The sequence below is a fragment of the Antechinus flavipes genome, chromosome 1, assembly GCF_016432865.1.
Source record: "Antechinus flavipes isolate AdamAnt ecotype Samford, QLD, Australia chromosome 1, AdamAnt_v2, whole genome shotgun sequence".
Classification (NCBI taxonomy): domain Eukaryota; kingdom Metazoa; phylum Chordata; class Mammalia; order Dasyuromorphia; family Dasyuridae; genus Antechinus; species Antechinus flavipes.
Genome location: NC_067398.1, coordinates 77,598,686 through 77,623,329, shown reverse-complemented (window position 1 = coordinate 77,623,329; position 24,644 = coordinate 77,598,686). Strand labels below are relative to the sequence as shown.

At 33.4% G+C, this 24,644-nt stretch overlaps 1 protein-coding gene across 1 annotated transcript in view; it reads left to right on the top strand.

Moving 5' to 3' along the window:
* Positions 1 to 24,644, top strand: part of ADCY1 (adenylate cyclase 1) — a 193,100-nt gene that overhangs the window by 81,142 nt on the left and 87,314 nt on the right. Inside the window, exons 4-6 of the mRNA XM_051970634.1 lie at positions 1,274 to 1,401; positions 10,017 to 10,175; positions 15,921 to 16,062. Of these exons, the coding sequence (XP_051826594.1) occupies positions 1,274 to 1,401; positions 10,017 to 10,175; positions 15,921 to 16,062 (429 nt within the window). The remainder of the gene's footprint in view (positions 1 to 1,273; positions 1,402 to 10,016; positions 10,176 to 15,920; positions 16,063 to 24,644) is intronic.

Here is a 24,644-nt window from a genome sequence, read left to right as displayed (position 1 = left end):
TGATCAATATATAGTATTATTGTTGAAGTATATAATGATCTCCTGGCCCTGCTCATTTCACTCAGTCTCAGTTTATGTAAGTCTCTCCAGACCTTTCTGAAATCATCCTGCTGGTCATTTCTTACAGAACAATAATATTCCATAATATTCATATCCCACAATTTATTCAGCCATTCTCCAATTGATGGGTATCCACCCAGTGTCCAGTTTCTGGCCACTACAAAGAGGGCTGCCACAAACATTTTTGCACATACAGGTCCCTTTCCCTTGTTTAAGATCTCTTTGGGACATAAGCCCAGTATAATACTGCTGGATCAAAGGGTATGCACAGTTTGATAACTTTTTGAGCATAGTTCCAAATTGCTCTCCAGAATGGCTGCATGTATTCATAATTCCACCAACAATGTATCAGTATCCCAGTTTTCCCACATCCCCTCCAACATTCAGTATTATCTTTTCCTGTGATCCTAGCCAATCTCTTCCAGAAATTCTTGTTGGAACCGTGTATTCTTCATATTTTTTTTTCTTTGAAGCTTTGCTTGTAGCTGTCTTCAGTGTTTTTTTCTTCTGAGTTAGTATCTGAATCTTCCCTGCCATTGTAGTAGTCTTTTGAGGTCAGCCTCTTGGTTACAGAGAAGTTGTATCAACAAAAATCACAGCTTCTATTTCTCTATCCTAGGTAGTTAATAATCTGTCCTGTGTAACTTTCATCAGGTCATTCCTCTTTAAAATAAGTGGTTGGACAGCAAGATAATATGGTAATCTAGGCAGAGAACTAGTCCTGGAGTCAGAGGACTTGGGTTCAAATCACACTCTGATATTTGCTCCTTCTGTGACTTAAGACAAATCATTTGATTTCCACTAACCTCAGTTATCTCACTTATAAAATAAATGTTTTTCTAGATGGCTTCTTGAGATTCTTTACCACTGTCAGTCCATGATTCTGTATTGACTGAATGATTCCAGTGTCTCCTCCAATTATAAATTGTGTTATTGTATGTCTAAACTTAAACATAGACTATAGAATATGCTATTGATTTTAATATTTCTCCTTAAACACCAGATCCATTAATGCCAGTGTTAACCTAATTAACTTAGAGGCTTCATTGAAACTACAGAAAAAAAAAGATTAATGATGTAGCTGAAAAAAAGCAATAAGGCTTTGTTCAATTTTCCTTGCAGCTGTACCGAGCTTGGGGTAAAGAATTTGTTATGGCACATTGTCACTTCTGTCACAATCTTAAGATGTATGTTTCTGTTCTTATTACAAAAGGAAAACCACTGCAGACGAATTAAAATCCTGGGGGACTGCTACTATTGCGTGTCAGGACTGACCCAACCCAAAACCGACCATGCCCATTGCTGTGTTGAAATGGGGCTGGACATGATTGATACCATCACGTGAGTATCTCAGAAGAGGAGCTATAAGGACTTCATGGGAGAAATGGCCCCAATGCTTGGAAGATGACATCATTTGGGATAATGATTTTTGCCCAATACGAGATGTCTTCTCATAATAGATGATTCCATTTAATATTTTAATGGATATTTCTCTTTCAAATTCCATTATTTATCACTTCCCTCCCATTTCACTTCCCCATTCCCATGAGGCCTCATGGAACAGTTTCTGCATTCTAGCTGACTTCTGATGATCATGTGAAAAAGATGTGGGTATTTGAACCCTCTGTGTCATAAACTATTATTTTAAGCCTTTCAATCTCAGATTATATGCTCTGAAATTACAATGGAGATGACTTAATAGTTCCTGGTTGCCATGATAGAAAGTTCCATTTTCAATAGAAAATAACCTTTCTAATTTAGCCTGAGAAGATATTTTGCTGAAATGTATTGGACAAATTCAATAGGTCTTTTAGGTCGCAGTTGGATTTTCTATAAGGGAAAAAATACATTCTAGAACAGCAAGGATTTTCTAATCACTTATTTGCCATTTGTGAAGATATTGGGAATGGAATTTTGAATCTATTGGCAGGAGATATTTAGATGCAAAAAGATCTATAAAATTGATTGATTAGATTATAATGTAGCTCACTGCACTTCTGGGACCAGTTTGATTAAGTCCTTTGAATTTGAAACAATATGCATCCTATTTAAATTTCCTATCCTAAATCTAGAAGCCTACTCCTAGTAGAGTGACTCTGAGAAGCTCAAGTGATACCATGCTCAAATCTATTGGTTTGATTAGAACTTAAAGAAACATAACATGGCATTTAAAAATATTAATTTTAATCCATTTAATTCTCTCTGAAATTTAGAAAATTGGGAAATTCTGACAATTAGTATTATGACATGATATTTTAAAGTTTCTATTTTTCAACTAAATATGTTATTTTTTTCTTCCTCTGCCTCACAATTTAAGAATATATGTGTTTGTAAAAATTTTTCAGGGTCAAGCAAAATAAATTCCTTGATTTGTCCATGTCCTAAAACATATTTCTCATTCTGCATTTTAAATTAGAACATGTTCTTAAATTTAACATATTTAAGAAAGGATTTGGTACAAGAAAGTGTACCAAATTTAAATACATCACTCTGTAAGTACATACATAACTATACACACCAATACATTTATAGATCACCATATGCATTTATGAGATATATGTGAATATGTACAGATTAACAACTTGTCTATCACTTTTAAGTTTTAAAAGACTTCCTGTGGCTTTAAATAATTAGTCAGTGGTAAAACATACTAAGGAAGCCATGGATTCAGATTCTCAAACATCCTTGGCTCCCTGCCCTTTTCTTCCTTCCCCAGCAGAAGAGTGTATTGAAATCTATATACATAAAAACATATTAAGCTGAATCATAAAAATCATGTTCATGCTTCACACATTCTCCAGCATACTACAGAAAATGAAGGAAATACTCACTACCCATCTTTCCATATGTCAGTATTTGACCAACATTTTCAGCCTCCCATTCTAAGCTAATGGTTTATTAACACCACTTTCATAATGATATCTTGCTTTTCTGAAACATGACAGTCAATTCAGATGCTTTCAAGCATTATGCAGATTTTTATGAAAGGTAAGATGAATTTCCTATCATTGCTTTGAAAGAGAAATTGAATGAAGCAAATGTTAAAGTGGAGAAATTGTGATAAATGCTTGTGAATCATGGGCTTCTGTTGACTACACATTTGAGTGTTTGAATCAAGCACATTTTTAATATTTAACCAGAAGGAAATGATCTTCTGTCAGAGGATTCAGATGCTCATTTCTGGGGAATGTGTTCATAGAAATATTTAGCATTTCTCTTTTTCTAACCTTAAAACATAGGGATATTCTCATACAAACCTAGTAGACTGACTTGTGGGAAAATAGCCTAAGCATGTCATGTGTAAAAGGAAAATAAGCAGAGTAGGGAAAAATCTTCTGGGATAAATAAGGTATGGGGGAATTAGGAGAATTTTGATTACTAAGGGATTCATGTGAACAATGTACAAATGGAGAAATGTGAGCATGGCAGAATGAATACAGTAAAGCTTTAACTTTTCTCTCTCTGGTGATTCTTACTTATATCAGCTCAGGTCCTATAAGCGTTAGGATTTCCCTATTTCATTCCATTGACCCATATTGTGCTTATCACTTATTAATTGCTAATTACTATGTCATGATTGAGTGTTATTTTTAACACTTAAAAGAACTTTCTCCCAGTAATAATTCTATCATAGAACTAGTTCATATTTTAACAAAGATTACCCTTTGCTAAATTAGCTGTACAACAAATGCAGAAGGAAATTTGTCTTAAAACTGCTGAATTGGGGTGTATATTTTCCCCAAAACATTATGCATAAGTATGAGCAACTTCATCAGCATGGCTAAAAGAGAAAATCAACCATATTTAAATATAGTGTATGTCTTTTCAGATAAAGGTTTGCTTTAAAAAATACTATTTTAACAAAAGAATAACTAGAATTATTTTTATAATGGGTCATTTTTCTATACAACTTTAAGGTTTTCAATGGTTTTCTTCATAAAATGATGAGACAAATGTTGAAAGTATTATTATCCAGATTTTATATATGAAGAAATATGGATGAGACATGGAGTGACTTTCCCATTCTCATATAATATATGTTTCAAGGCTTCCAAGTTTAAGGGATAGGAAGTGAGGGACACATTTTTTTTCAGGATATATTAAAAAAATTTTAAACCTGATGGGATTTCTCTTGGAAATAGTAACTATTTTAACATGCACTTCATCTTTTTTTTTGGTAATCTGTGTTTATGGCACATCTCTTTAAAAAAAAAATAATACAAGCTTTTTTTTTTTTTGCAAATACATACAAAGAGAGTTTTCAACATTCACCCCTGAAAAATCTTGTGTTCCAAAATTTTATTCCTCCCGCTCCACTCCCTGCCTCCCCTAGACAGCAAGCAATCCAATATATGTTAAACATGTGCAATTCTTCTAAACATATTTCCACATTTATCGTGCTGCACAAGAAAAATTGAATCAAAAAGGGAAAAAAGGAAAAAGTAAGCAAGCAAATAACAATAACAACAAAAAAGGTGAAAATACTATGTTGTGTCCACATTCTCTGATTGGATGCAAGTGACTCTCTCCATCACTAGTGTATTGGAATTGGCCTGAATTATCTCATTGTTGAAAAGAGTCAAGTCCATCACAGTTGATCATCACATAATCTTGTTATTACTGTGTACAAGATTTTCTTGGTTCTACTAACTTAGCATTAGTTCATGTAAGTTTCTCCAGGCCTTTCTGAAATTATCTTGCAGATTGTTTCTTAGAGAAAAATAATATTCCATTATATTCATATAACATAACTTTTCCAGGCATTCCCCAACTAATGGGTATCCACTCAGTTTCCAGTTCCTTGCCACTACAAAAAAGGCTGACAGAAGTATTTTCAATCATCCAATCTCCTATTTCACATTTTATACTGAAGTTCTGCATATGGAAAGTTTATTGAACTGTAACCTATTTAATATATAGGACTGCTTGCCATCTGGGGGAGGGGGTGAAGGGAGGGAGGGGAAAAATCAGAACAGAAGAGAGTGCAAGGGATAATGTTATAAAAAAAATGACCCTGGCATGGGTTCTGTCAATAAAAAGTTATTTTTAAAAAAGACAGTTTATTGAATCATCAATAAATTTTAAAAAATAAACAACAGCTTATCATTTCCCCAAGGAGGCAGCTAAACCCTGAGCAAGAAGGAAAGACAGAAGACCAAAGTTCTAAAGTCTAATGAAGTCTATGAACTTGTTCTCAGAATGTTTTAAAATACATATATACAAGAATTGCCAAGAAAATCAATCATACTGAGATATGGTTATTAAAAAATTAAGTTCACAGATTCCAGGTTAAGATTTCTGCTCCAAAACTATAAAACTCCTGACTCCCAATGAGCCTCTGGAATTTTTCTTCTTTTACCCGCTAAAAGCTAGCCTCAGTCAGAAGCATATTATACAGTAATATGCTTCTCCAAGGTCCTAGTTTATTGATCTTCTAACCTCTGTGTAGATATATGACTTTTTTAAAAAGGCATTTAAAAATCTAGTCTAATTAAAATTAAATTTTGTGCTTAGATACCTAAATTATTGATTGTCTAATATAGAAGAGGCCACAGAAATCATTTATTATTAACCCAGATCTGATTAGCATCTCCTCTATAATATCTCTAACAAATAGCCATCTGGTCTCCAGTCGAAAGACTATCAGTAATGGGAAAATCATCCTCTTCTAATGCAGCTTGATTCCATATTGGCCAGTCATGACAGGAGAGTTTTCCCAACATCCAAGAGAACCATATTTTTTTTTCTGTTATGCTAGACTGCTTTTACTACACTCTATACCTGAATAGGAATCTTTCAAGCCCATCCAACTATTGGGTCATCCAGATTCCTTTAAAAGTTCCCATTACCTCTCCAAGTACCTCATACTTCTCTTACAATTTCCACTTAATCCTCTTGGTTCTGTGTCCTATGCTCAAGTAGTCCCTCTTCTACATAAGAGCATTTCAAGTATTTTAAGAAGCTGTTTTGTTCTCCTAAAAACTTCTCTTCTCTGAGCTAAATAATCCATATTCCTTTAAACAGTAGTCTCAGGGCATGGTTTTGAGGCCCTTCTATTCTGGATTTCCTTCTCTAGAAACTCTCCATATCATTGTCTTGCTTTAAGTGCAATATCCATATCTGGATATAATATTCCAAATATTGTCTGACAAGGACAGAGGACAGTAAAGTACCCTCCTGGAAAGGTTTAGGCAAATATGAAATACAAATTAAATATGTCCCACAGTACCTGTTCTATTTATCTTCAGGTTATATTTGGTCACACTTATATGGCATATTTTCTTCATGTATAGAGGGAACAGTGTATGAATTATTTGTTATTGGCTACATTTTTTAAAAAAAATAGCTTTAAGTCCAACTTCCTTTAAACTTATGTAGTGGATTGATTTAAAAGCTAAAGTCTCTGTTAAAGTCACTCCTGTCAATATAAATCAAAACCTGAAGCTCAGTTCTTTGAGTATTCAAGTACTTCAATCTGCCTCTACTATGTTCTTTTTTCTCATCAATATGTGGCAGCTGCCACAGCAGAAAGCCTTATGGCTTTGAAGCCAAGGCAAATGCCTGCTCGTTTGCCTTCTTATTCATCACATTTGGAGGTCCCAGATGTTCTTTTTAAAGGATGTCTCACTCAAAAGCTAGCAACTTTATTTTGAGAATCTAAGGTGTTAACAGTATCAGCTAGTTGTTAAAATTACTTCATGGAAGCATGGATGATGGTAATCAAAACACCCAAGGATTGGACTGGAAGATTTGAAGTAATACCTTGGGCAGTTGTTCAGTGATTGTGGGGAGTTGGAGGTGTAGGATCTATAATTACTGTGTCGAATTGTAAATTTCTACTTACAGGTCAAATATTTCAAAGTTTTTATGTTGTACAAATTCCTTAAATAACAATTTCTTCTAATTATTTCACAATTCTGGCTATAAAAATTTGAAGTAAAATAAAGAATTGGGACAATCATCTCTAAGATGTGCCTTATAACATAGTGGATTTATGTAAGCTCTGGAGTACAGCAATAAATGTGAATTCATTGAAAAAAATTGTATTTTCAGGAAAAAAGTGATTTGATGATTTTCTTTGTTATTATACCCTAATTTGCAGTTTTAAGAAGTCTTCTTTGCTAATAGTTTTTATTACATATATATGTATGTGTATGTATACATATATATATATACACACACATACACACAAATATATGCACACATATTTAAAGTAAACTGGAGATTAAAAAAACACTTAATTTAAAATAAAGACTCCATACTATGGTTTCTGATTGAATTTATGGTCACAATTGTTTACTCAACAGGGATCTGTTAAACCCCTGTCATACATAAAGCTCTCTTGCTGCTATAAAGGAAGATGCAAAATTTAGGTTTTTGCATAACCTGGCTTATCATCTAGGAAAGCAATAAGATGTAAGGTACAGGCAATATGGTAAGTGCATTAGGAAACTATAAAACAAGGTGTAAGATATAGGCTTCATAAAATTGGTAGCATCATTTTAACGAACTTTTAAAATGTAGATAGACTTCAGCTAATGAAGAGGAGGAGGAAGCAAATATCAGGGGAAAAAAAGGTCAGTCAGAATAATGGAGATGAGAAAGCACAAAGTATGTTGGAATTAATGAATGAAGCATTTATTTACCACTTATTATATGTAAAACACTGTCATAAGCATAGGGGAGACAAATAGAAAAGTATGTCAGTCCTTGTGCTCAAAAAATCTGCATTCTAATAGGGGAGACAACACATATGAGCAGAGGAGTAGCATATACACACATATGTATAGACAAATATGAAGACCCACCAATAGCAATCTTTAGTTTTAATGATTTTTATGATACTCATTTAATACAAAAACAATTAAAACAATACACTACACCCATAAAAAAAGTTGCAATTTCTACACAAAACAGTGTTTTGCACACTGCAGAATCTTAACATCCACTGCTATAGTTGTGGAAACTGCTTCATGGATTTCATTTTTCTACAAAAAGTACACAATGTAAAGATCACTCTGGGTAAAAATCACATGACTGAATCTTGGTGTAGAGAGCCAAAGAGAGGTATTCCCAAAAAGAGATATGTAACCCATAGTTCTTTAGCACACACTGAAACTTTTAACAAAATGTAATTGTTTATAATAAATGCATGTATACTTATGGTAGTAAATGATTAAAAACAGATTAATAATATGGAGTACTTATGCATTTATGAATTATTAATTTTTAGTTATCTTTTTATGTGTGTCACCTGTAATTTCTTCATTGTGCCATGAATGTCCAAAAATTCTCAATTATTGATAACCAACCTATGAATAACCAAAAGTGACAATGTAAAATACACAAATGTTGAGGGAGGGAAATACACACACACACACAAACATATTTACATATGCATGTTTGCATATGTGGTTTCACATAGGTATATTTGTAAAGAATACATACACATGCAGATAAATAGCAAAAAAAAAAAAAAAGAAGTTGCTAGAAGTCTGATTAATGGAAAGAAGTAGAAAGAAATAAGAGGTAGCTAAAAATCAATTTCGCCTTCCCATAGGCAACTGAAAACTTTTTTTGCATTAGAACTTTGACAGGAATCAACTAATTATGCCCCAATTTTGTTCTATCCCAAGGCAAAGATCACTGTCATTTTTTTTTTACTTAAGTAGGTAAGATGACCTCAAAGGAACTAAAGAATGTGGCATTTAGAGAATAATTGAGTATTAGAGAAGAATTGAGTAGCTTGCTGTTTTCACCAGGTGTAGAAGGCAAGGGGCATTTTACAAAAAGAGAATTATGTTTGTTTTTCTGCCTATGTCAAATAACAGCTATATGCAAGCAAAATGCAAGTAACCTTCCAAGTGGGAAAGATGATAACTGACCAGAGGAATGTATGCTTATTATATAAGCTATCAAGAAAATTGAAGAATCCTTTGAAAGAATGAGAGATGACATAGAGAACAAAGGGAAGAACTGATAAAACTTTAGAGCTATATTATAGATATATATGATGCTTTCCTTGTAGTGGTGTGTGTGGAGAATCTCCTGGATTCCCTGTGGAATCCTCTAAAGCAATGGTTCTCAAAGTATGGTCTAGAGAATCCTGGGAATCTCTGAAACACTTTTAGAGGATCTACAAATTCAAAAATAGTTTTTATTTACAATATGATAAATGTCTATAAATATAATCCATATAAACAAAAACGTTTTGGAGAAATCCTCAATAATTTTTAACAGGATAAAGATACTGAAAACGAAAGTTTATCTCTCTAAAGAGATAAAGGGGGCACTGGAATTGCATTGTATGTAATAAACATAAAAAGGTACACTCATGCAAAGACATTTAAGAACTGGAGAAGTATATTTGGAGAACATTTGGTTAAATAATCCATAAAGAAACAGATGAAAGCAATATAATCATGAGAATATGCAATAAACCTCTTGTCTAGAAAGAAAAAAAATAGATGATGAGGAAACATCACACAATGTATCATGAAAGCATGATATGATAGTTTATGGGGATTTCAAATATCTAGTGCTTGCTTTTTTATGAAATAAGAGCATTTGATGCATTTTAACTTGCCTTTAATAGTAGTTCTTTTAAAATTGGAGGAAGAAGGAATTTATTTCTGAAGTAGACATGATAAGATCTTTGGGAGGAAATAATCAATGAATCTTAGGAGCTGTAATAAAGAGAAAATTCTATTAATACAACCTAGATTTTATAAGAGTGAATTTTGAAAATTTCTTTGAGAGATATAATCTCATAACCTAAAGATACTGGAGGGAAATTTGGTTCAAGGGGAAACTCTCAAGAATGAAATTCTTGAAACCATGTAACTATTTCTATAATTTAATATCTTAGAAAACATAGGATACTGATTCATTATTCCATAAGAATTAAAAGTTGACATGATCTGGAAGTAATTAAGAAGTCTTCTTTTCCATTTCAGGTCTGTTGCAGAAGCCACAGAAGTTGACCTCAACATGAGAGTGGGTCTTCATACAGGCCGTGTCCTGTGTGGGGTGCTAGGACTTCGAAAGTGGCAATATGATGTCTGGTCAAATGATGTGACCCTTGCAAATGTAATGGAGACTGGAGGATTACCTGGGTAAGTCTCAAAAAGCTATACTGATTACAATATTTCAAGATTGTTAATTGCAATTCCTTGATAGTATTTCATGTATAAGTATAAAGACTATTTTACAAAAAAAAAAAAAAAGTATGAAGTTAAATCTTTACATATGGGACAAAAACACCCCAGTAAAACATATGGAAGTATATAAACACATATATTTAATACCTATATATATTGTATGTATGTATATATGTAAAAATATATACAAATTGTGTTTATTTCTATATTTTTATTTATGCTATAGGTATATAATTGATTTTAGAAATTAATTACATGCACATTATGCCTTTTAAATAAATTAAAATTCATTCCCAAGGACTTTCTAAAGTTGTTTTTACTAATTTACTTGTTCATATAAATTCAATCAATAATCATTGACTATATGTCTACGAGGTAGCATAAATTGCACCAAGATCTAGAAAAAAATAAAATAATGATTTATGCATCTCATTTTAACATCTTTCCTTTAGTCTCAATTATCTTTTGATTAAAGAGAGAGCTTAATATAATAGATAGAGCACTGGCTTTAGAATCAGAGAGAAAAGTTCAAGTCCAATCTCTTACCCATAATTTGTGACTGGACAAATTATATAATCTCTTTGTGCCTGAGGCAGATGTCTAAGACAGAAGAGGTATAGTGAGTGAGAATTATATGAAATTATATGAAGTCTCTTCTCTTCTTTTTTCCCCCTCCCCCATAAATAAATAAAATACTTTTGACAATAACAAATTCAAAGTGTTTACATCTTTAAATAGCACACATACAAATATATAATACACATATATGCATGTGATTAGAAATATAATCAACATGTGTTCCAACTTGCCTTTTCAGGTGTACTGTAATCTGTGTTAAATAATACATACATGTATCCTGATGCATATGCCCTTCCCCCAGAGACTGCTTTCTCTGTTGTGATGCTTTCTTTGATAGTATGTGTAATGCTATCTCTAACATTAATAAAAATTCTTAAGAGCAAACTGCCACTTGGGAAAGTGCATTAACTCTTTCTGCTTATGACCTAATCAGTATAAATTTGAGTACCCAAACATGATTAGTCATCATTTAAGGGTAGAGATAAAAACAGAAACAAGCTTTGGGGGACAGGTTTTGGTTTGTTACATTATGAATTAGGAAAATAAAACAATAAAAAGGCATCAGCTGTAGCTGCATGCATTAAACCTCCCTAAGCAAACATTCTGAATGATGAATGCATTAATACCCAATATTGAATATGCTCCAGCATCCTTATTCATTTAGTTTACTATGATTGAATGGGGAGGAAGGAATCTCAAGTTCTCTCAGAGACTTTGCCATTAATTTTCCACGTGACCTTGAGCAAGTTACTTTATCTACTTGTGCCTCATAAAAATGCTAAGAAAAAGTATAAGTACTGAGATACAAAAGAATATAATTTTATTTCAGAATTGAATAGGGAGCTTCCCCTTAACCTATATTAACCATTTTGGTCAGAGTAAACATGAATATGAAATAAATATGAAAATATTTATGCCTTTGCCTGTTTAAAGGAAAGTCATGGGGATCAGGAAATTATTGTTCCATTCTTGGCTTATGTCTATCTATAGTTTTTTCATGGAAATAAACCCACACATGACATTATGGGCTTGAAGATATTGAAATTAGACTAAAAATCCTTGGAACTATTGGATCAATGAGTTTTGGAACTGGACAATCTCTTATTGTCCATCATTATGTGGCTCTTGTCAGGACAGATGGTGATTCCTTTTTTAATTCCTAGCTCCTCTCTACCCAACTATTTTTCCCTAAAGGGGTCATAGGTGTCATAAACTCCTCCTTCATGCTTACATTCTTCTATCCCCTTCATGTTTTGTTCTATCATTGATCTTCTTTTCCTTCTTACTCAACTAGGTGGGAACAATGTATAGAGCCCTGGATCTAGATTGAAGAATACTTGAGTTCAAATCCAACTACATACACTTACTAGCTGTGTGACTATGATTAAATTATTAATAAATATAAATTAGGATTTCCCAGACTGGAGCTCATAAAATTTACAAGCAAAGATTTCTGTAAGAATTAGAGAATATGGTTAGCAAAAGTAGATTTCCATTTTAAACAGCCATATATTTATCTCATCAATTGATCACTGAGCACACGAGCACATCTTTAGTCTTCTAGACAAATTCTGGGCTACACCTGTCTTTATCTATCCCTTTCTCCTCCTAACACAAGTCCTCCTTTCTTCATAGAAAAGCTGTGTATGGTTACACAATTTATCGCTAAAGCTGGCTCCTTGCCCGCCTCAGCTTTCTCAACTGCAAAATGGGTGTCTTAATGGCATGTGCATTCTAGGATTGTTGTGAGGATCATCTGAGATAATATTTGTAAAGTGTTTAGCATAGTTCCTGTCACATAATAGTAGTTGATTTTTCTCTTCCCTGTTCTCTTCCTTTCCTTTTTCCACATCTTATAGAGCAATCTCTACTATTGTCCCAGCATTCTCAGATGAAAATAGAATGGGAGTAGTCAAGCAGAGAATCTTCATTGATATTTATTAGAATGATAGAGCAGGAGCTGTACATATTCTTGCAAGGTCTTTGGATATATATCTGAGTGGTTTGTGTTATCCAATGACACATTGGGATTGAATTTGTAATTTCATTTTATAGAGTGTGTGTATGTGTTTGTGTGTGTGTGTGTGTGTGTGTGTGTGTGTGTGTGTGTGTATTGTCAAGATTTGAACTCGGAGAGTACATTTTCTCTAGAATATGTGTAACATCAATGTATCATTCAGTGGGCAGTTTTCATCATAGGTGGATATAAATTAGGATTTCCCAGACTGGAGCTCATGAAATTCACTAGCAAAGATTTCTGTAAGAATTAGAGAATATGGTTAGCAGAAGTAGATTTCCATTTTAAACAGCCATACATTTGTCCCATCAATTGATCACTGAGCACATGAGCACATCTTTAGTCTTCTCCTAGAAAATTCTGGCCTACACCTGTGTCTTTATCAATCCCTTGCTCCTCCTAACACAAGTCCTTTTTTTTCATAGAGAAGCTATGTATGGTTACATAACCTATCTCTGAAGCTGGCTCCTTTCCTCCTTTCCCTAATTTTTTTTTATTATATTCAATCTGTAAGATGGTAGAATCATTGATTATGGAACTAAAAAATGACTTAGAGGTATTCTGTTACTAATCCCCTAATTTTATAGATGTAGCAACTGAAGCCCAGAAATAGTAAGTGAATTTGGTAAGATAATTTGGTAAGATGATATAAGTAATAAATGGCAAAACAGGGATCTGAACACAGATTTTCTGACTTCCAAAAACATTGAATTTTCAACAAGTGTTAGGGCTACTGTTCATTTATTTTGATTTTGTCTGACTCTTTGTGACCCCATTTGAGGTTTTCATGGCAAAGATATCAAAGTAGTTGTCAAAGATATTGAGATAATTTGCCATTTTCTCTTCCAAATCATTTTACAAATAAGAAACTGAGCAGACAAGGTTAAGTGATTTGCCCAAGTTCATATAGCTAGTAAGTATCGGAAGGCAGATTTGAATTCATGAAGATGAGTCTCCAAGCCCAGTGCTCAATCCATTTGTGTTCTATTCTAGTTGCTGGGGCAATTACCTTTATTCCTTACCTTCCATCTTTCCTTGAATTATCTTATTCTCATCTCTCTTTTTCTTTTTTCCTCCCTTTTTCTTCTTTCATTTTCTTTTTTCTCCACCTTCCTTTCATCTCTCCCTTCTGTGTTCCTTGTGTACCTATCTAATTTTACTTTGCTTTTCCTCTGTTCCTTCATTTTCCTTCACCTCCCTTCTCTTCTCTCCTTTCCTCTGTCCTGTTTCCTTTCCCCCTCCCAATTCTTTCCCTTTCCCCCTTTTCCACTCTTTTCCTTTCCTGTATTCCTTTCTCTCACTTCTGTCCCTTATCTTCTTCTTTCATTATTCCCTTTTCAGGCCTATTTCCTTATCCCAAACAAAAGGGCCACAGAACAAAAGGCATGAGAACCAATGGCTTAAATACAAGTTGCCAGACTAAATGATTTGGAAGAAGGATTACAAGATTTCTCTTTTCAAGGGCCTGAGTATTAGAGAGTTAGGGAGAAATGTTTCTGTTAGCCAAGTTGTTCCTCAGTGCCAAAAGAACTGCTTAGTAGTAACTTGGGTGATTCGAACTGCAAATAATCACACTTCAGGCTGCTTAGATAACAGCACACCCAGGGCTACCTTCCAGCTCTTTCCATTCCTTAGCACATAGATGAATCTGTGAATTGATTGTAGCTCTCTTTTTGGCAAGCTTTTGGGAGTTAATCCCAACCCAACAGGATGAAAGACCTTCCTCATCCTAAAGGGAATATAAAAATAAAGACTAATTTTAACTCTTTGAAATATTTTCCTATACAATCTTAGACACCATAATGATTTGACCATTAATAAATATGTTTAGTTTCTCAAAATGAAAAGAAATATTAGCACTAATTCTTTACCCTTCACTTTTAGTCACATCTTCCAGAAACAAATTTATTTAATTTCACATTAATCTCAAAGCATATGATTTCTAACTCAGATTGAGTTATTCAAACTGACAGCCTGTTCCCCTCCTCCAACATGACTCAACCCTAAGATGATTCTGGGTAACATGTATAGGAATCTCAAGGTAGAAACAATATATGTAAAAATATAGCCTGGATTAATATTCAAGAATAGTTAAATAACCGAATTAGTTAGGTCATTGCTCTCTCTCTCTCTCCTGGAAAATACAAAAAGACTTCTCTTTCATAGATATCTTAACTCTTCTCAGTGGAGAGGGATAGGTCTTAGCACTAATGAACAGGGCAAAAGTTACTCTCTTAAAAGGTTAGGTGCCGTCTTAGATATCTTTTTTTTAATGAATTTAATGATATATTTTATATTAAAATTGCCTAATCTTCTCCCAACATTCCTTTATTCCCCCTCTTTTGTTATCATAGGTGGAAGTAAATTAGTATTTCCCAGACTAGAGATCATGAAATTTACTAGCAAGGATTTCCATAAGAATTAAATCTACAAAAGTAGATTTTTATTTTAAATAACCACACACTTCTCCTCTCATTTGATAACTGATCATCTGAACACATCTTTAGTCTTCTCCTAGACAAATTCTGGGCTGCACAGGTACCTTTCTCAATCTCTGACAAAAATCAATCTGACAAAAGTCATTTCTTGTAACAGAATAATCATATAAAGAAAAGAGGAAGAAAAAAACAGTTAGCGAAACTGATCAACACACCAAAAAATCTCAAAATATATGTAATATTCTCTATTTGTGGAGTAGGGTGGGATGTCTTCTTATATCTCTTCATTGAGGCCATGTTCAATTTTTTAAAAATAATTCTGTAACATTCATTTATTTTTGTTCCTTCCTTATATCATATTTTTCCTTTTTCTTTTCTCTATTGCATCTCTTTCTTTCTATTTTACCTACCACTCCTCTTTCTTTAAGGTGATTCACCTTTGTATTTATGAAAAGATATATACTAAACTTATTGATTACAATGGCCCTTCTATGAAAGTAATACAAAATATGGACCTTCTTACACAAGGTAAAGTCTTGAAATGTTTTGACCTAGCTCCAATAATGTTTCTAATGGAGCATTCAAAATAGTGAGAATTGAGTTTTGAAATATCCAGGAGCTTTTGTAATGTTTTTCCTTTCAGAACATCTGCCTCCTTTTTTATAGGAAGGTTCATATCACAAAGACGACATTAGAGTGCCTAAACGGGGACTACGAGGTAGAACCAGGTTTTGGACATGAGAGGAACACTTTCTTGAAAAAGCATAATATTGAAACCTTTTTTATTGTACCATCCCATCGGAGAAAGGTAGGCAAATTCTTGCCTCTTCTATTCTATAATGTTAAACTGCCAAATTGAAGCTGAGTTGGAGTTTTTTTGGTTTGTTTTTTAAAGAATGTGTGTGTCTCTATATTTTCAAATTTGTAGTTCTTCCCCACTCTGAACAACAAGTCTATGGATTAAAAAAGGACTGATGATATCCCCAAAGTTCAATCCTTCAGATTTCCTTTTTTACCTATAGGAAATCACCACACCTGGTACCCAACAGAAAGCCTATTGAGAGATCTACAGTTAGGCATAGTGGACTTGCAGTCCCACATAACTAACTGGATTACAATGGGCAAATCATTTAAACTCTCTGATCCTCAGTTTCTTAATTTCTAAAGCTGAAGTTATAATCCACGAATGTAAAATTATAAACATTAAAATTTTATCAATATAATATTATTAAATATATATATTTACTATATTTTACCAGTAGGAGTAAAAAAAAATGCTGAGTAACAGCTATTCATTCTTCCAATAAAAATGATGTACAATGTATTTCTAATGAAGTGCAGAATCCATAACTAGAACTACCACCAAATGGCTCTTTAATCTTAGACAACTCACTTAAACTCAATAAATCTGCATTTCTTCATCTGTAAAATGGTGACAATAATACTAGCTTGGTGGAAGTTTGTAAATCTTATCATGCTAGAGAAATATGTTATTATTACAACTTTGGCAATAGTCATTCACAGGTTATTGGAAGGTAGTGTAGAGAAGTATTTTTACATTGTAGCACAAATTGTGGTCCACTGACAAAATCTCTGGCTGATTTAGACCATATAGTATCACATTTGCCAAAGGAAATATAACTTTTCTATTTAAACTCTAGTGAATAGCAAGTTAGCATCTTGCTCTGAAAATCAAATGCTTACTTACCTTTCTCATTAGACAAACACGCTCTCCTATGAAGCATTTTCCTAAATGATATGACTGCACTGCCATATTGTAATAGGCAAATACTTATGCAGCTTATTTCAGATAATTCCTTTTCACAGGTACCCTAGTCAATATACCTCTATTTATCAGGAAAAGTAAGCAGAAGCTCAATACTCACTCATCTATTTGTACTTTGAAACTTGTCCAATAGTCAGATTTACTGATTGACTTTTCATGAGACCATAAAATGCAAGTTTTAGCTTCCCCATGTTTGTGTCAGAAATGATAAACATTTCTTTCCAACATATCTAATGACCTGAACAACCTGGTTTCCATTCCTGAAGAATGGTAACATTCCTGAACAATGGCAAAAAAAAAAAAATCTGCAAGAATTGCACTCCCATCAATAGCTTTTACCAGCAAAGTCACAGACTAGTCAATATGTCACTTTGCAACTCACCACTGAATGATAGATATTTCCAGTGGTATTGTGCATCAGTCAGGACATTGTTTCATCCATAGACTTAAAAACTTCTGGAGGGTGCCTTACATTTAATACAGAAGAATACCTTAGACTTAAAAGAGGCTCAATAAATTTTTATTAATGTATACACATAAAGAGCTGGAAGGAACATTAGTCCCCTAATCCAAGTTTCTAATGCTTATAGTTGTGGAAACTGAGACCCAGAGATGGAAAACAATGTGTCCAAGTTTACATAGATAATAAGTAAATAAAAATTCATTCAATTGATTGCCAGTGATAAAGAGAGGAAGGGTCATAAAAATCTAGAGAATTTATCTAGTTAAATCAAGATGTCATCTGTTATTGCTTAATGTAGAACATATTCTTCTTTTGCCTCAGCTGTTGAATACTTTTGGAAACTATATTCATACCACTGAATGAAGAAGAATCTCCTCAATATAAGAGATATATCAGTTAAACATAGCATAGTAAAAGAAAAAAAAGCTTCCAAAAGTGTTCATTTTAATGATTGGGGAGTGGATATTTATAGATCAAGATGATTCATCATATCTTTCTATCCAATTCTCCACAACTAAAATATGGTCATATAGGAGAATTCTTTTTTTATCTGTTGCATATTTCTTACATTTATCTAAAATAGGAAGAATGATGTACTATCATGAAGTACAGAAATTAGTGCAGTGCAATATTCTTGGGGTTTTTGCTTTTGTTTTTTCTTAAGCCATTATTAACCCTATAGTTTCAAATGTTTTCTGTGTTCATTATTTCAACATTTACTCATGGATACATAGAATTGTAGGCAAATTTACCCATATATCCTGAAGGAGAGTTTTCTTTGTTCTTTTATTTTCAAGTTCCATATACCAGCAAATTACTCATTTTGGTCCTATTCATAAGGAAGTGAAATTCCTTTGGAAAAGCCATCTTCCATATATACCCCAAAGATAAGAAGTTGGATATTGATTTTACTCTTTTTTCTATAAAGGCCCTAAGACAATTTTCCCAGTGTGACCTAATTATTAGTAAGAGCAAACAGTTTTTTCCAAGGCATTTAAGGAACGCCTTCCACAAACACTGAATTAAATTTATTGTCCCATTCTAAACCCAGGGCTTCAATGTTTCTGATTTTGTTAAGGTGGAACTATTCCACTTTTTTTAAAACAAAAAATTGGGGGAAAGGAAGTGTGACCTAATCTAATGTTTGGTCTTCCTCAAAAATGAGAACATTAAAATTCTATCTCTGTTTGAGGAACTTGGAAACCAAATGATTCTCCCACAGGATTTTCAACAACCATCTCTTAGAAGCTCAGTTGCTGTAATTTGGACTCCAATCAAGGCAATTTAAATACACAAAGGATCAATTTACACTGTTTCCTCAAAGTCAAGTCAATGAACAGTTATTAAGCACCTCGTGTGTGCCAGACACAATGCCATAGAAAAAAAGAGCTAAAACAGTCCCAACTCTCACAGTCTAATGGAGAAGATAGCATGCGGACTCTGTGTATAGCCAAGAAATATACATCTCAGGGGGAACACATTAGCAATAAGGGAAATCAAGAAAAGGTACTTGTAGAAAATGAGACTTTAGCTGAAGCTTGAAAGAAGCTAGAAAAAACAAGAGAGAGACCTGAGGATGGAGACATTTAAAGCAAGAGTAGCTGGGAAATTGGGGAGTTGGGAGATAGAGTGTCTTTTATGATGAACAGAAAAGGGTCCAATGTTGCTGGATTGCAGAGTTTGAAGAAAGTACAAGAAAAAGAATGGAAAGAAGGAAGGCATACAACAGATTATAAAAGGCTTTAAAAGTTAAATGGAGGGTTCTATATTTGATACAAGAAAACCACTATAGTGTTCATTCTGTTGCTTTGTACCTTAATCTAAGGTTCATTTGGCAACAGTTCTTAGAAAGATGGTACTGTTACCTATCTCTGATTATTATGTTCTTACAACTGGCAGAAACAGAAATGGATTTTCAATCTGCCACTAAGTAAAGGATATTAAGGAACCATTTCATGCACAATTCCTCTATTGGAAAAGGACATTATGCTTTTTTCTCTTTCTAAATATGAAGACCTAGAAAATGAATAACAGTACCTTATGCCAATGAAGGAACATTCTAATTTTGCAATCACCATTAGATGTTCCACTAAAGAAGGTATTCCTGGAAAATTAAAGTGAAAAGAGGATTAGATAATAATATTAGATGATAATCAAATATCAAGTAGTATTTATTCTACAATGAGAAAGAAATGAACAATTGAATTATTTTCCAAAATATTGTTAGTATATCAGTGCCTAGCAAATGGCTAGAATTCTGGATTAAGGGGAACACAGGTCATCTATTATCAGTTATCAGTGGTCATTTTTCATTGATTCATAAGAACTTTCAAATGACTGATTCTAGCATATAACTAGAGCTACAAGCTATTTGTAAAGCTATGTGTGTGTGTGTGTGTGTGTGTGTGTGTGTGTGTGTGTATACATATGATTCAGACATAAGTAGTAGTATGAGAAAAATCTATTAGAACCACATCAAGTATGTATGAATCAGTGAATAGAGTTCTAGGCCTGGAATCAAAATGACTCATCTTCCTGAGTTCAAATGTGGCCTCAGACACTTACAAACTGTGTGATTCTGGGCAAATCACTTAATTCTATTCGCCTCAGTTTCTTCATATGTAAAATGAACAAGAGAAAGAAATAGTAAACCACTGTATTTTTGCTAAGAAAATACCAAAGAGTCACAAAGAGGCAAACATTCATGGAAAACAAATGAACAACAGCAAAAATATGTATGTATACAATACATGTGTGTGTATATATATATATATATATATATATATATATATATATATGTATGTATATGTATATATATATATATATTCATTTGTAAATATATATGTGTGCATATATATTTGAGGCCTTATCATGTGAGAAAAAATTATTAGAAAAAAGAAAATTGAAATCAGTATAAGAATTAAAAAGAGATCAGGAGAAACAAAATTTTAAATGATTTAAATAATCTATATTGACATCCTGCATTATCTCTGATCACCTGAGCACAAAAAAAAAATGATCTGTTTGAGATGTTACTTAAATCCTCAATGGCATCCCAGCATTAAAAATATATTTAATATAATATATTTACATATATACACAGAAATATATGTATTTTAATGGAATCATGAATATGGTTCATTTTTGTTTCACATTTTTAATCATAGGGAAGACTATTATCAATGATCTATTAATATATATAAAATTGGCAGTGAAGTCCAGTAGATGCTTCTTTGAAGACCCACCAAAAACATTATATAACAAGACTACATTTGTAAAACCAATCTGAAATTTAGTAATGAAACTAGTATTTTTCTTGCACTTTAAAATTGACAAAATACTTTTATAAATATTTTACTTAATCCTGAGAACAACTCTATAAAGTTTGTGCTATTATTATTCTTATATTATAGATGACGAAACTGAGGCAAGCAAAGGCTGTGTCTTATCTAGGATCACTCTGAGGCAAGATTTGAATTCAGGTTTTTCTGACCAGACTCCAAGTCTAGCTCTCTCTCAATTGTGCCACTTATAAAGGATAAGGTGTAGAGGTACAGGTTTTCATATTTAACCCTCAAGTAAAAATACCAGAAAGAATTTTGTTATGTGAAACTAAACATTTTTTTACAAGCAAAGAATTCTGTGAGACTGGGATTCCAAGTCACATAGAGTGTGTTTAGTCTGTTAATTCTTAGTAATACACACAGATATCTATCTGTGTATATGTATACATACATACGTACATATAGTATGTATATACATGCATATATGCATGAGATGTGTCTATGTGTATGTCTGTTTGGGTAAATGATTCCCCAAGTTAATGTTGTTTGCAAAACATTTTGCATAATAACTTAAAGATTTTCTCTATCAAAAAGCAATTTCTTTGATTTGTGTTGTAATGAGATCCTTAGTCTCCTAATATGTGTTCTAAATTGTTTCATTCAATATAGTTTCTGGGAATTAGAGCCTAGTTAAATTGAAAGCATCACTCATAGCTGAATGTTGCAAATTGAATGAGTTTTATACTAAGTTCCTGGAGCCAATCAGGAATTGTTACCTTGGTGAGTTAGCCAAGGCCTGGGCTTTCCAATGGGACTCCATTTCATTTGGCAGTCATAACAAGTGGGTCTAGACTAGCAACTCGGTATTCTCTTAGTCCCAGACAGGTTAAGGTGCCAAGGAACTGGGGTAATATCTCAGTTGTTCTACAGATCAAGTTTTGAGTAAGATTTACTAGACCCACAATATCATGAGAAGCATTAAACACACTGCTTCCTTCACTTATGTATGACTGTCTACTTCACCCTCAACCTTCCATGTACATACATAGCACTGGGAATGATTTAATGCTAGCTGGATCCTCTAAGCTCTAGCACTACTGCTACACTGACAAATACACCTTCCCCCTCCCCATATCCCATACATTATTAAAGGTGATTTTAATGCTAGATATACTGACTGGAAACAAATTTTTTCCATTTGTTAACTTGTGATCTGTTGATTACCAAATACAATTAATCTTAATGACTTATAAAGGCCTCTCTGCTGCTCTCAAGTGAAAACCTTGTGTTCCTAAAGTATATGTATATATATATTATATAATATGTATATATATTCTATAATTAATAATATTCACAAATTATCATAGGGAAAGACAAAATAGTATTCTAAAAGAATATAGTTCTTGGACTCAGAAGATATAGATGTGAATTCCATTTTATGTTACTTTTCCATGATAGATCATTTATTAAGCACTTACTATATACCAACCACTGTGCTAAAGTGCTAGAAATCTGAAAACAAGAAAACCAAACAAGCTCTACTCTCAAGAGCCTGTATTCTAATAGGGGAAGACAAATTTAAAAAAAAAAAAAAAACAACACAGTGATGAAAAGTAGGTGGGGGAGAGGAGAATATCTACAAGAAGGCAGGACAGCTGTCGTGGGGTGAAATAGAATAGCATCATACATAAGTGAAAGGAGCAGTGTGCTTAGTGCTTCTCATAATATTATGGGTCTAAGTAGGGACTCACAATTTAGTCTGTAGGCTTCTTTGGGGATAATCCTCAGGGTATACTCAGAGAGACAAAGAGAGGAGGGAGAGAGAGAAAGCACTTTAAGTAAAGCAAGGAGCATGACAGGAAAGCTAGAACAAGTCACAAACCCTGTGGGCCTCAGTTTCCTTATCACAAAAATGAAAGTGTTGAATTACATATATTACTAAGTTGGGTATGAGATGTGGTATCAGTAGGTCTTTCATCTCTCACTCCTGTGATTCTGATATCTTTTCATCTCATCCAGAAATGATCTGATCAATTTATAAATTGATTTATAAATACAAATGCTGATAGCATACTGCATTCTATTTTGCCTCTTGATGAGAAAAGGAGCTTCTCTGTTAGTTTTATTGTTGAGTTGTTTTTCAGTCCTGTCCCAGTCTTGGGTTTTCTTTATTGGAGTGGTATGCCATTTCCTTTTCTAACTCTTTTTACAGATGAGGAAACTGAAGCAAACAGGGTTAAGTGACTTGCCAGGATCCTATAGTTAGTAAGTGTCTGAGCCTGAATTTAAACTCAGAAAGATGAGTCTTCCTTTAGGCTCTGTCTCTAGACTTTGTCCATGGTGCTACCTAATTGTCCCTCTCTGTTACAGTGGGTGACAAATATCATGACATGTTCATAAGAGGTTCTCTTGTAACAATCTTGCCTGCTGCTGGGCTGGCAGCAACCATAGGAACCTCAGTTATCTCCTCAGTAATAAAAACAGACAGATGTATAGCACTTCAAAGGTTAAAAAAAAAAAAGGCTTTGCTCATATACATATCTCATCACAACCACAAAGGAGAAGCCACAGACATTATTCCTCTCATTTTACAAGTTTTCAAGGCAGAACTGAAATCAAGGTCTTCTCTATTTGCTGATCCTAGAGATATGTAAATAAAGACTTGATGACCAGAAGTAGTATAGAAGGGATTCTTGCACTGGAGTGAGTTCTAAATTAGGTCATATTTAATGTCTCCAACTTGAAGAATCCGTAATTACGATATGGCTATACTGATCCATATCTATTTCTTCATTTACTGATCAATCAGTCTTTCAAAGTCTTTGTTGGATAGCTTGCCCAGGGCCACTTTGTGTTCTTACAGATTGGACCCAAAAGCAAGTTCAGTTGCATAGTTGAGATAAGCAGAGTAAATAATATCTGATCCCATAGTGAATTACTATCACTCAGTCCCACAATGGTATATGCCGGATGAGACTAGTGTAGCCACTAATTCCAGTGGAAATAAATACTTATTACTCTTACTTTCCCTTCCCTTCCCTTCCCTCTCCTACACACACACACACACACACACACACACACATACACATACACACACACACAAAGACACATGTGCGCATGTGCATGCATGTTCACACTGGAAGGAAATCCAAGACAAAAGCTTTAGTGCCATTTGGATAGAATCTCCCTTATTCACTCACTCAATTTTGGGCATCCAATAAAACCAGACGATTTATTTAAATTATAATATCTTTTTTTGGTTTTCCTAGAAGAATATAAAATAAAAACAATACACAAATATTTGGGATTATAGAATTTAGAACTAAAAAGATAAAGATCAATTAGTATGATAGTGATTTTACAGATAAAGAAACTAAGACCCAGAAATTGAAGGTAATTTGTCTAATTAAGATTATAGTAATTCAAAAATATTGGTGCTATAAACTTAAAACAAAAAGATCATTTGTGTTTGACAACACTGGCCTAGTCCTTTATGATTTTTTCCTTCTCTTATATTCCATGATTCCCTGACATTTCTATTGACTTTGATAGAATACTACACTCTGTTCCTTTCCCCAGGAAAAATATCCTATGTACCCACCCTCTTCCCACTGATAGGGCAAGTAGGTGGCACAGAAGATAGAGTGCTGGGTCTGAAATCAAGAAGACCTAAGTTTAAATCTGGCCTTGGATATTACTCACTTGTATGACCCTGAGCAAGTTGCTTAACTCTGCCTCGATTTCTTCATCTGTAAAATCAGCCATAGAAGAAATAGCAAGCTGCTCTACTATTTTTGCCAAGAAAATACCAAAAGGGATCATTAAGAGTTAACAAGTTGTTAACAACATTTATGAAT